This window comes from Bos indicus x Bos taurus, chromosome 17, assembly GCF_003369695.1.
Source record: "Bos indicus x Bos taurus breed Angus x Brahman F1 hybrid chromosome 17, Bos_hybrid_MaternalHap_v2.0, whole genome shotgun sequence".
Taxonomy (NCBI): Eukaryota; Metazoa; Chordata; class Mammalia; order Artiodactyla; family Bovidae; genus Bos; species Bos indicus x Bos taurus.
The window spans coordinates 17,813,691-17,826,977 of NC_040092.1; the positions used below are offsets into that span (position 1 = coordinate 17,813,691).

A 13,287-nucleotide genomic window follows, 5' to 3' on the forward strand; every position below is an offset into this window, starting at 1 on the left:
ACTCATCCCTCAGGGGCTCTCCATGCAGGCTGGCTTCTCGCCACAGGGAGCCTCCGGGTGGTCACATTTCTTACAGGAAGGCTGGGCTGGAGGAGGCAGGAGGTAGAAGCCCCAGGCCGGCTGAGGCCTCTGTTGTTGCAGGCACAGGGTCACCTCTGTCACGGCTATCGGTTCAAGTGGAAACTACTCTAAAGGCCCATATGCAGAGGATGGAGACACAGGCTCCGCCTCCTGACAGGGGAACGCCAGGACACAGCACAGACGTGCAGCCACTGTGGGGATGGTGTGAACCTGAAGTTCAGCAAACGAAGGGGATCTCTAGGCGGGATGTGACCCCTACATGCTGGTTCAGTCACAGGCACTGACCTCCTAGGGACATTATAAATATTTGTTGAGTGGGCCTTGGAGGCGCCAAGGAGAAGGGTGGCCCTTCAAGTTCTGGCACAAACACTTGCCCAACTCCCTGTTCCGTCTCTTGGTAGGTGGTGTCTCGACTCTCTCACCAAGCTCCTAAAAGGCGGTCACGCCACAAGAGCTCCCTCTGATCCTGAGAGGACAGGGAGACAACATCCTCAGGCCCGAGCAACCAGACACACACCACAGTGACAGCAAACGACTTGCTGGCCACTTGACAGTGAATCTCACTGAACCTCATGCAATCCTAACAGCTGTCCCCACGTAGCAGGGAACAGTGGCTCAGAGATATGAAGTCACTGGCCAAAGTCACACAAGCAGTGTCGGGTGGGACTCAGACCCTGGGTGTCTGACCACTACTCTCTCGCTTCCCACGGGGGTCAGAGGCTGTCTCTGCCTCTTTGGTTTCCAAACTGCTGTGTTTCAATCAGGCCCAGGTGAACAAGTCTGTTCTACCTCGATGGAAGGGGTTTTCCACCATGCAGGCCACATCTCCTTCATGGGGGAAGAGGAAGGAAGCAGGGGAAAAAAAAACCTCTCACAGCAGTGGCCTTGCCATCTTCTGGCTGGGCCACTGCACAAATGCCTTAGCAAAGTTTCACCTCTGATTTAGCATAACAAAACTTTTAATTTAGATGTTTTCGTCTCTCTCTCCAAGTAAAAATAAGTTTAAAATAATGACTGTAATAAATGAAGGTAATTAATTGTAGTTTGTTCCTTTACTGTCTAGTCAGCTTAATTTTACCTTTTCAACTAATAATGAGAAAATAATTTTTGTGCTCGGAGGGTTAATGATATGTAACTGCGAGAACTGCTAATTGCATGTTGCAATCCATCCATCAACAACCCCATCTGTGCGACTTGATTATGTTTGCTAAATTATTGCTTTGAATTATCTTTCATAAAGCAACTTTTGTAATTAGCGGGGCTTTCGTCTTGCTCTTTTCTCTGCGCACAAGGATATTCAAACTTTGGCCATTTCAAGCTGTCTCCATTAAGCCACCTTCTCTGGCTGTCTTTGTTTCCCTGAGCAGGGGGAATCAAGACTGTCCTTTAAGCAATCAAGGCGGAGAGGGAAAGCTTCCTCAATTCACAGCAGGGCAAATTCACTTCCTCTCCGCCTCCCTCCCACCACCAGCACAGTGGGGGGAAAAAAAAAAGAAAGAAAAAGAAAATAAGACCCCCGCATACATAGTATGAAAAGATAAAAGGATGCCTGTATTCTGTATACACCAGGGCTGGTGGAGTGAAATTAAGGAATGAACTTGAACGTGTTATATTTCAACAAGAGGCCCGCACTTGGGGAGAAGGAATGATGGGTACGATATTCAGCCTTGGCGTTTTATGGGTTAGTTTATGTGACTCTGGAAGGTGTTCGCCTCAGGGAATATTCCTGGGAGGTGATTAATGCCCACTTGGGAATCTGCAGCTCTGAGCCCAGAGCCTGGTGGATTGCGAGAGGGAAGCGGCATAAAGGATGAACCCTCATTAAAAAAATTAAAATGAAAATCAAATTTGGATTATAAACGGCCTGTGTGTGTGCAGTTTGTTCTGGACGAAGAAGATGCTTTTTATTAACACCTTTCTTTGCCAGCGCTTCTCCCCTGAGGCACTCGGAGGGACATGGCGGCGCGATGGATTAGTCAATAGATCATGAAGAAAGCAGGGGTTTCGGGAATAAAACTCCAGACAAATGTAGTCTCTTTTTGGTACATTAAAGGGACGATGGAAAACCCTTTTAAAAAAATTAACGAAGTTCTTTGAAGATTGCCAGCTATTAAAATGGTGTCTATTCCACATGCCACATGGATTTGGAAATGAGAATTCAGCTTTGTCTCTTCTGGCCGCCCTAAGACTCTCTCCTCTGGCACTTACTGAGCACCAACTGTGAGCTGGACACCATGTCAACTTCCTCCACCCTGCTCAGTTCTCAGAAGCCCTCCTGTTAGTTGCCTTTATTGAAGGAGGAAAACTGCAGCTCAGAGAGGTTAAGAAATTTCCCCCAGGCCACACAACTAGCCTAAGATTCAAGCCAGGCCCATCTGAGTCTGATTCACATGTACTTTCCACTATACTACACTTGGGTCTTCTCTGACCACTGCCGAAATCTAATGTCTAACTCTTACTCCCATCGAAAGATAACGTAAGTCATGCTGGCTTCCTCTAGGGACAGAAAACCCCCTTCTTTTGGATAAAAAGCCTTGAACACCTAGTTAGGAAAGAGGCAGATTCTAAGCCAGGCATAGTGGAGGCCAAAGAAACCTATGTTGAAGGTGACTGATAACAGAAATAAAATACTAAGGCTTTTAACATACAAAGTAATGTTCTGAACACTCGGTGAGTATTAACTTTGTTCTTCATTCACAACCCTATGGAATAGGTATAATTATTATCCAATTTTGTAGAGTGTGACACAGAGGCACAGAGACACAAGTAACTTGTGCATAGAGGCACAAGCAACCTGCTTAAGGTCAAACAGCTAGAAACTGGTAGAAGCAGGATTCAAATCTAGGTTGACTCCAGAGTCTGTGCTCTTCACTCCTGAGAAGCTCTTGATGCATCAGGAATTACATTAAATTCTTTCCTTTCATTGTATTTCACCTAATCCTCAGAACAACATGAAAAGATCTGTAGTGCTTTTATTTTCCTTTAACAGATAGGGAAACTGAGGCTCTAAGTGGTTAAGAGAAGCTTTGCCATGCCAACCCAAGCAAGGGGAATGGCCGAGAAAGTAATGCTCTACATGAAACACTCAACGCCTGTCTTGGGGCTGGACCAAAGAAAGGATCAGCTGCCCGAGAGTGCTTATGTGCTGAATGCTTCTCACGGGACCGTGAGCTGGCAGATGGGGACCTTTTTTATAAAAAAAAAAAAAAAACAAAACACAAAGCCATGACAACACATTCCTAACATTATTGGTCTTCTTTCTGGGTTTTTTCCACCCTCTTCTAGCTCAGGCACCTCACAACCAAATGAATCAATACCGGATGGCCCTATAAATAAATAAGCACATCAGTCAACTCAGTAATAAAATGAAAGGATGAAAAATATGGAAATCAGCGACGTTTGTGTAAATCCAGTTATTGTTTACTTTAATATTGCCTTATGTGCTTACTCGGTTCTGAAGAGACAGATTTAAAGTAATGTGGCACTTGGCGGACGATAGACTTAAAAATGCATCTCCGCTGGCGAGTGCTTAAGGACCAATCCTTTCAGCGTCCTGCCTGAATCCAGGGGAAGACCGAGAAGAGCCCCCTTAAGACAGAATGTTGGAGAAATGGCCCTGCTCTTCCACTCCCCTGACTCAATGTAACTCCATTCTTCTCCTTGCCAACCTCCTGTGCCAGCCAGACAAGTGGACATTCTCGGAATCCTGGTCACCAAGTCAAGCAAAGAGGAGACACGGGGGAGGTCCAGCTCCATCCCAGGGCTCCAGAAAAGCCAGAGAAACAACTGGCTGAGGACAGCTCAGCTGCTGCCAAAGGAACGAGGGCCCGATGGGCAGGAAAGAATGTGAAAGCAGTAGATTTTATATACTCCGAGGGTGGGTGGTAGAGAGGATGTCAGAGCAGGCGGCAATCCCACCAAGCGGAAACAGAGCACCCTTTCTTATCATACTACGGCTGATCTGGAGGGCATGGGCAGTCTACAATGGGGGCAGGGAAGTTTCTCTGCTGCTGGAAACCTCTGACAACCCCAGGTGGGATAGGAGAGACAGCCGGGGGGTATTTTCGTGACATGCCACAGGCCTTGGGTCTTACCTCAGCTTGGAAGCTTTTTAATACAGGAGCCACCATCTCTCTGATTTCCTGTAAAAGAGATGAGTGAAGAGTTCACTGTGGTGTCAAGTAGCCCCTGCCTGTAGCTCACTGTTGTCCCCCAAATCAGCAAGTGTGTCTCATGGGACTTGCGCTCCATGAGATTTCATAAGAGTTCCTCATATATACGCCTACAGACAGACCCAAACACACACAAAGGGGCCCGGCCAGGTCTGATCGGAACACATCAAGCACAACATCAAGCTTCTTCCCTGCAGGACCCTTGGGAGCCTTTTACACGGTGCACACTGGGAATTTCTGGAAGAGGGAGAGGAAGTAGCATTTCCCAAGTGGATCTGATCACGGAATGCTGTTTTATGCAAAGTACCTCATGCGATTGGTGGCTCATCATGGGTCATTCTTTGGAGCTGGGGCTGGAGAGGCTCCATGCCCTGGGTCATGTTACCAACATCCCTTCAAGAAAACCTCTGCTCTCCAGGCGCTGCTCGGGAGATGTCTCTGGAGGTTGCCAATTCTGCTTTCCCACTCAGTTGCCCTCTCTAGCAAAAACTGCATTTGGCATTTTAGCAACAGCGCCCTGTACTGTCACCCCTTCCTCACCAGAAGATGGGGTTTCTGGGGGCTTGGTGGGGTCACCTGTCATGGGACCCAGCTCAGAAGAAGGGCTCTGTAAATGTTTGTTAACTCTATGCCACCGGGCTATCTTCAGAAGGGAGCCTCTTATTTTGGGACCCTAATTTCATGCCTTCCTCAAGGGCCTTTGAGGTTCCCACCCCCAAGGATGCCCCTGGTGGACTCCCATGAGTTCTCTCCAGCGTGCAAGAGGAAGGTCTTTTAGAACCGAGGCTCCCAAGAACTTGACTATAAATGCTCCAGTTTTCTCTGAGACCCACTGGTGACTCCTCTAAGCATGGTCATCTACGGTCCACAAGAAAGCCCTGTGGGAGGAGAACCTGAGGGGGGCTCGAGAGAATGGAGAGGGAGCGGGTAGCAGAGAAAAGCAGGAAAGGGAAGGATGCACCAGATACGTGTGTCAGGTGAAGAATAAATCCCTCAACTGTGAAATAGGATGGTGTTGCTTCTGGAAACAACCCTTCTTCTGGGTCCTGGGAACGTGTCCTCACTGTTCTGGGACCCGCCCCCCCAGGGCTTCTCAGAGCCACTGACTACTGATGTGTGCTGGGGATCTACAGGAGAGATGTGGGGAGTGCGTGTGAACCTAGGGAATTTATTTGATCAGAAGGAACTGTGAGTGCAGGGGCTGAGCTTGGAGAAGGAAACTTCTGTAGACCCAGGTTGCGGGTTGTAAACTCAAATGCCCACAGAGGCTGGAGGAAGAAGACAGGAGGGAGGCAGGCTGGGCGGCCTGTGGCAAATCTCAGGAGGACACAGCGCCTTTGTAAGGGGGTGGCAGCTGCTCGGCTGTTTCTGATGACTGCTGCGTAGGGGTGGAGCCTCTGTGTGGCCAGCTCTACCAAATGGTCTCAAAAGAGATTGGAAATCCAAATTTTGGGGTGAAATCAGAGATGCTAAATGTTGGTAATATACTGTAAAATTGAAGAGACTTTTACAGACCAAATAAAACACATCAACAGAAAACCTCTGGTCTGGGTTTCAGGAAACATAAGTATTGGAAGGGGCTTATCTCCTCTGAATTTACAGAAAGGGACACAGGAGCTCTGAGAGGGGCTGACTGTTGAAGGTTCCAAAGCAAGTGAGTGGCACAGTTGGAATTACAATGCAGGTCAACAGATTCTCCAAACAGGCTCTGTTCACAAACCCCCGCTCATATGAATTTAGGGGATTCAAATATGAGAACCGTGGTGAGGTCGGTGGGACTTTGGATCAGTGCCAACTCTTTCTAGACGCCCACCACCCTTTCTGTCTGCTTAACCCCTGGGGGAAACCAAGCCCAGGCACCAGCAGGAGGTGAGCTGGGTACCAGCCAGATGATGTTCTTAAATAAAGTCTTGGCATGACTCTCCCCCATCAAGAGAGACTAGTTCCAAAAATGAGAATTTTCAGAGGCGCGACTATAATAGGAATGGAAACTTATTCCTCCTAATTACATAATTGCATAATTATGCAGTATTAAAATTATGTAAGCTGAACTCAGAGGCTTAAAACCTGGCCTGGATTTCCCTTATCACCTGGGGGCTCCCACGTGGCCTGGGGGAAGGAGGTCTAAATGGTGGACTGTGGAGATTTGTGGCCATTTCATCTCTGCTTCCCAGAGACTGGACTCAGAGACAAAGCTTCTGGTTCTCTCACTCTGGGCAGAAAAACTGGTTTAAAGACCAAGCTGTTCTTTGTTCTAAGAGGGGAAGGAAGGATGCTCAGAATCTCCCCATGCCTTCTTAGCTCCCAGGACTCAACTTGGTCTTTCTAAAGCTGTAACATGGGAGACACGCAGATCTGAGATTCCCACCCCTTCTCCAAGTGCACTCTCTCTCAGCTCTCAAACCTGATTCCCCCCAGACTTGCTCCAGGGACAAGTCCTAACTAGAACCTATTTCCCACTCTTGCCTTGAAGAACCAAAGATATTGGTTCTTCAATATCTGTCATGTGAGGAGGATTTCACAGCAAAGAGACCGACCCCCCTGAGTTTATGTTGCCTGATTTCTGGGTAGCCTGCTTCTTCTCCATCTTTCCATGGCCCCCTCCTCCATCAGCAAGATGACAACAGGACTCCTAGGTGATTCCAACAGGCAGAATGGAATCAACATGTCTAAGTCTAACATTAATACCTTTGGAATGGCAGACCCTGTTTGGTTCTCCTCCAAGATCCAGGCCACCTGAGTGGGCAGAGAGCTGAGTGGGCTGAGACAGAGAACTCCACCCTCTGCTGACCACAGAGAGGCACGGCTGGCTTTGGGAATGGGCCAGGTATCTGTTTCCCGTTTTCATGGCTCTGACATGTCACATCCCTGCCAACATTATATGGAGTCAGAAGGTTTTCTTCTTCCATCATTAAAAAAAAAAAAAAAATTGAGGAGCAACAGGGGGCCTGATAGAAGAGGAAAAAAAAATTCACACATTCACCCCTGTGAAGAAAGAAACGTGTCCATTCTTGTCTTTTCCCCTGCGGGACTCTTACAGTGTGGGGGCTGGGCATTAACTGGACCTCCCTCATAGCAGCTGAGAAAGACAACGCTGGTGGCTGGAGTTGCAAAGGAAGGGGTGAAGAATGAGGCACATTTATGGGGGATGCGTGCCACTTTCAGACTTGGGAGGTTAAGGGAAGGGCTGGAGAGGGTGACAGTCTACAGCCACCATCTTCCAGACGCCAAGGGGAAAGCAAAACAAAATCAGGAACTCGAGACAAATTGTCTTTGCTGTCAAGGCCAAGCATCTGACTTGGACGCTAATGTGGGGAGAAAATGGATGTTGTACAGAGCCCTCAAAAACAATGACTTCCATGGAGAAGCGTCTTGTTCTTACTCTAGACAGCACCGCTGAGTGCCACTATACGAAGAAACGCGGAGACGTTGGGGGTTGTAATTTTTCTTTGTGGCTAATTAGCTTCTTTTCTTGTTAGTCACTTATGTCTATAGTTTTCAAAATATAGTTTGAACGGAGAAAAATCTGCATTCCTACTGAGTTAATTCTATAACAGCAACTATACTGTACCTCAGGTACATTTTTCTTAAATTCCCGGCGGAGTTCAATTAAATGTTTATGAGAATGTTCACTCTCCTCCTGCCGTGCAGACAGCTCGGAAGCGACGGAATTAAGCTCCTTCTGGAACAATAAAAAAAAAAAGGGAGAGAGAGAAAAGAAAAAGATTTTTTTTCCTCCTTTTCCTTTTTAATCATTGTACAAAACAGCATTCCAAACAAGTTTTCTTAACTTACAAAAAAGCTGAGAAAAGACAGGATATTGACTCCTGGCACAAATGAATAATTTACGAAACTGGGGATGCAACCGAAAAAAATCCAGGACAGCTTTTTTGCTTGTCAGAAGTCAGGCCAGATCAATACTCTCCTATAAAGTTGGGTGGAGTTGTTTTTTTTCATTTCTTCCTTACGCCTCTGCCCCACCTCTTAAATTTCCAAGGGAGTGATGGCATAAGCTTGTCAGTAACTGTAGAAAACATCTCCAAACCGTGTCAAAATAGTAAAGTGCGGCATATTGTATGGGCATATTATAGTGTAAGAAAGTGCTGTCGACAGCTTTCATATATCAGAGGTGGGAACTGTTCCAACTATGACTTACTCACACTTAAGGGTTCATAAATACGCCTTTTAAGATATAGATGGCTTTTTAATTTCAGTAGATTTTGGAAAAATGAAGGTGCCAATAAGAAGCAAGATGACCTTTTGTGTATCCTGCAGTAAATCATTTAAGGTTCACTTCAAGTATAAGAAATATTTCATTGAAGACTGCTGGATTCAGAGCAAAGGATTGGAAGCAGCCTTGCCTGCTTATGTGCAATGAAGGTTTCAGACCAGGTTTTTACAGGATGCACCAAGGAGGGAGAAAAAGAGTGAGGCATGGAAGTGGGGGACGCTCCGGCTCACACATGACAGACAATGTCTGCTGGTCGTACATGTATATTTGATCACCCCTCTCGCAGCTTTCTTTACTTTAACGGTGGCAGTTTCACAAGGGGAGTACAATTCACCATGAGTTGTCATGGATTTCATTTGCATAATTCAAGAAACGCTCTGTTTATGTGGTCTGCTGCTTTCTTGCACCATCCCGAGATGGGCTTTTTTCTGGACCATAACTCGAGGAGCATTTCTGTATATATATCACCCGATTATATTTGCAGCAATCAAGCCCCATAATTTCCTAAATCCGGTGATGCAATAAATTTCTGCAATCAGATTTATTAAAAACACACATGCAGATGCGAGAGTGTATTTCGAGGGTGAACTCTTTAATCTAACATATGTATGACGAGGCCTGATACCGTGTTGAAAGACCCCATTTGTCATCGCTAATACGCATTCATCTTGCACACACAATGAAACACTTTTACCATTAGATAATGAAATAAAAGTACTATTAACCCGCTGCAAATCCTTTTCCGTCTAAGAGACAAAATGCATGGTAATTGTCTTATATCATGTCTGAGAGTCGGTAAATCTGCTCAATAGCAGTTCACCATAGCACCATAAACCTCATACCCACTGGAGGCTGGAGCATCTACCCTAAACCCAGAATAAGTACCTCTGCCTATGAAGCTTTTGGGAGAAATCAGCGAAGGACTTTCTATTTCTGGAGAAATGTCTAACTTCTTTGGAGAATCATGAGACTAGAAGGGAGACTGCTAAGTCACTTCAGTCGTGTCCGAATCTGTGCGACCCCATAGACGGCAGCCCACCAGGCTCCCCCGTCCCTGGGATTCTCCAGGCAAGAACACTGGAGTGGGTTGCCATTTCCTTCTCCAATGCATGAAAGTGCAAAGTGAAAGTGAAATCGCTCAGTCATGTCCGACTCTTAGTGACCCCATGGACTGCAGCCTACCAGCGTCCTCCATCCATGGGATTTTCCAGGCAAGAGTACTGGAGTGGGGTGCCATTGCCTTCTCCAGAAGGGAGAAGGTCCAGGCAAAAAAAAAAAAAAAAAGTCATTAAAATAGAGGGGCAAGAGACTTGGAAGTGTGGTGCTCTCCAAGGTTCTGAAATCAACTCTATGCCAGAGCGCTGGGTGCACCAACTCCAAGGTACAGGGACTTCTAGTCCAAACGTCCCAATGAATTATTGAGCCAGGTAAGGGACAAGGTGTCATGGGAGAGGAGAGAGAGAAGACAGCAACAATTTCTGACAGTCTACCAAGGTGATAGGGAAAATAAGGAGATTTCTGGTTTATCATCATTTAAAAATAACTGCAGTTTCCAATGAAGAAACCATGTGACTGTGACCAAAATATCAAATGACTAGGGAAAGATCTGTGTTTGCAGCAATAAGACTGATCAAAAGTAGACAAAACCCAACTAGGTGGTGCAGCCAGGTGGATAGACCCTCATTTGGCAGGAGGGAAGGAACCAGAATGTCATGGTCAACTGGAGTTGTGGCAGGATGCTCACAGTTTTCCTTAGTTTTTCTCATCTGTCTTGAAGATAAAGGTGTGATTTTTACATTGCTACAGGACAAACAGGACTGAGACTTGGGTTAACATCACAATTTAGAATGATGATATATCTGATACAATGTTCTTATCTCTGGGATACTAACTCTCCCAGCATCCCAGTACCTCATGGGGGTTGATCTTTGACTCCTTATTTAAAACATCAAACCCAGGTTCCAAAAGGAAATCTCAGAGCAGGATAAGTCCAACTGTCTGATGTGCTGTACCAGACAAGGACGCCGTACAAGTGCACTAGCTCCCTCCGCCCTAACCGCCCAGGCTGTCAGTGGGTACGAAACTGTCTGCTGCATCCATTCTGTAGACAGAGCGGAGTGAGACTGGATGTGGAACATCAGTAGGCCTCCAACTCCAGCCCCAGGCAAGCCCAGCTCTTGGTGTCTTTGCTGTTCATCCCTAGAGGAGCAGATGATGTGTCTGATGTCCACGTTCTTCGCAACATTGTCTTACATCTATGTTCATCTTTCAACCCTGAATTCTTGCCACTTTTCTATGGTAAGTACACTAACAACAACAACAGTAGTAAATAATCATCGTGCTTTGTGCTAAGTCGCTTCAGTTGTGTCCAACTCTTGGCAACCTGATGGACCGTAGCCCACCAGGCTCCTCTGTCCATGGGATTTTCCCAGGCAAGAATCCTGGAGAGGGTTGCCATGCCCTCCTCCAGAGGATTTTCCCAACCCAGGGTTCAAACTCACGTCTCTTATGTCTCCTGCCACTAGCGTCACCTGGGAAGCCCAAATAAATAATCATAACCATCACTTACTAGGTCGTTACACATACCAGGCATCACGCTAAAGCTCCTTATATACATCATCTCATGCGGTGGACACACTAACATTTTGTAAGTTGATTCAAGCAAGGACTAAGAAACAAATTATAGTCCTAATAATTCAGGTGTGAATTATCTCCTTGGTGGATTATAAAGGCAAAATTAAAATGTCCTGCTCTTCACTGGGCTTCTGTTCCTTCCTCACTAGCTGGAGGATGTTCAGGGAGCTGTTTTTAAATGTTATAAACATGTAAAGCATCAAGCACATTACTAACTGTTCAACAAGTGTTGGTTGATATTAAACTTAGATAAACTGAGAGCTCAGAGAACAATACCCTAGATCAGTGATTCTACGAGTTCTGGATTTCACAGGTTGGTAAAAATCTCACACCCCTTGTTGTTCTTGTCAAGTCGTGTCTGATTCTTTGCGACCCCACGGACTGCATCATGCCAGGCCACCCTGCCCCTCACCAACTCCTGGAGTTTGCCCAAGTTCATGTCCACTGAATTGGTGATGCCATCCAATCACCTCATCCTCTGTCATCCTCTTCTCCTTGTGCCTTCAATCTTTCCCAGCATCACACCCCTGCCCCCAAATAAAAAGATGACACAGTATTGCCAAGTTTCACTCTAACAGGCAAAGAAAATAAAAAAACCACTCCATCCCACCCTAAAAGACAAGACTACTTAAACATTAACAAAACAAGACGGCCAATGATAGAATTGATAAGTCTTTTAAAATAAATGTATTTAAATTAAAAAAAGCTCAAAGGCCTGTATTTATTTGAAGGAATATAAAAAACTCTCATAAACATAAACCAGCACCCATCTGAAGTTGAGTTTTAGAAATAAGTGTCTGAACTCCCAGGCACATACACAGCTTGCAGGGCCTCTTTGATGACCAAGCAGAACTTGGGATCCTCTGCCACCCGGCTCCCAGCCCCCAGCCCTAGGGGAGCCATGATTAACACAGCCCCAGACTTTGGGCCAGGCCCAGGCGGGGAGAAGACTCATCTGATTAACCGGCCATCAGCAGCAGACAGACAGCCCGGAGCCCGGCGCAGACCATTCAAATAATGATCATCATAAACAGCCCATTTGCAACTAAAAAGAAATAATTTTAATGAGCTTGGAGCAGATGATAGATGCAGCTGAGGCTCGGGCCAGTGTGCAGAAAGAAAGGAAGCCGGGGCTGAGCTGCATTCAGGACTAGGAGCAGCAGGAAGAGGCTGGGGTAAGGGAAGAAGGGCTCTTCTAATGGAACCTACGTCTCTGCTGCTTGTCTACGCGAAATGCCCACTGTCTGGGCGCTCTTAACTCTGAGAGGGTCTGCCATCACCTTGCTGGGCAACCTTGGAGCTTCCCAGGCACGCAGGGTCTTGGAACATATGAGCCAGAAGGAAGTTTTGAGGCTGTCCAGTTCATCGCTGCCTGAACTTCAACCATACACACCACTCTGCATGCATTCTGCCATATTGATATTCCACATGAATTAAACAAAGTCCTTGGTATTTACATTCAAACTGATTCATTTCTTTGTTTTTGCATAACTTTAAATTCAATTTTAAGCTCAAATTTCTTACACCCTTATATACCTTGTTCAGATAGATACACAGAATATTTATGCTCCAAGCACCTTGGAAGGCTCTCCATGCCCTCTCCTAGTTAGTACTCCCTAAATGTAACCATCATTCTGACCCTAGCATCATAGATAAATTTCGCCTGTTTTTGACCTTTACATAACAACCGCTTCTTTTTTTTTATCCAAAATAAGTACATTTGAAAAGGAAATTCTTTTTATCACTAGAGGACCCGATGCCATGAACAGATGGTAGTCTTTAAAAGTACAATGAAAACAAAGCATTGCTGTTTGTCTTTGTTATAAACGGAGGTTGGCAAGTGCTAGGAAAGTGTTAAAGGGAAAGACTTTCTTCTTGTTCGAATGAGAAGGAATGGATGACCACGGAGAAGGGATGACCGCTGCTCCTGACACAAGCCGATCCCTTCTCGTGTCAGGTCTGCTGCTGCTAAGTCACTTCAGTCGTGTCCAACTCTATGTGACCCCATAGACGGCAGCCCACCAGGCTCCCCCGTCCCTGGGACTCTCCAGGCAAGAATACTGGAGTGGGTTCCATTTCCTTCTTCAATGCATGAAAGTGAAAAGTGAAAGTGAAGTCTCTCAGTCATGTCCGACTCTTAGCGACCCCATGGACTGCAGCCTTCCAGGC

At 46.1% G+C, this 13,287-nt stretch overlaps 1 protein-coding gene across 3 annotated transcripts in view; it reads right to left on the reverse strand.

The window, feature by feature from the left end:
* Window positions 1-13,287, reverse strand: part of CUX2 (cut like homeobox 2) — a 277,595-nt gene that overhangs the window by 96,107 nt on the left and 168,201 nt on the right. For all 3 annotated transcript variants that reach the window (XM_027566784.1, XM_027566782.1, XM_027566785.1), the window contains exons 2-3: window positions 7,825-7,935; window positions 4,176-4,223 (exon numbers count right to left, since the gene is read on the reverse strand). In XM_027566784.1, the coding sequence (XP_027422585.1) occupies window positions 4,176-4,223; window positions 7,825-7,935 (159 nt within the window). The remainder of the gene's footprint in view (window positions 1-4,175; window positions 4,224-7,824; window positions 7,936-13,287) is intronic.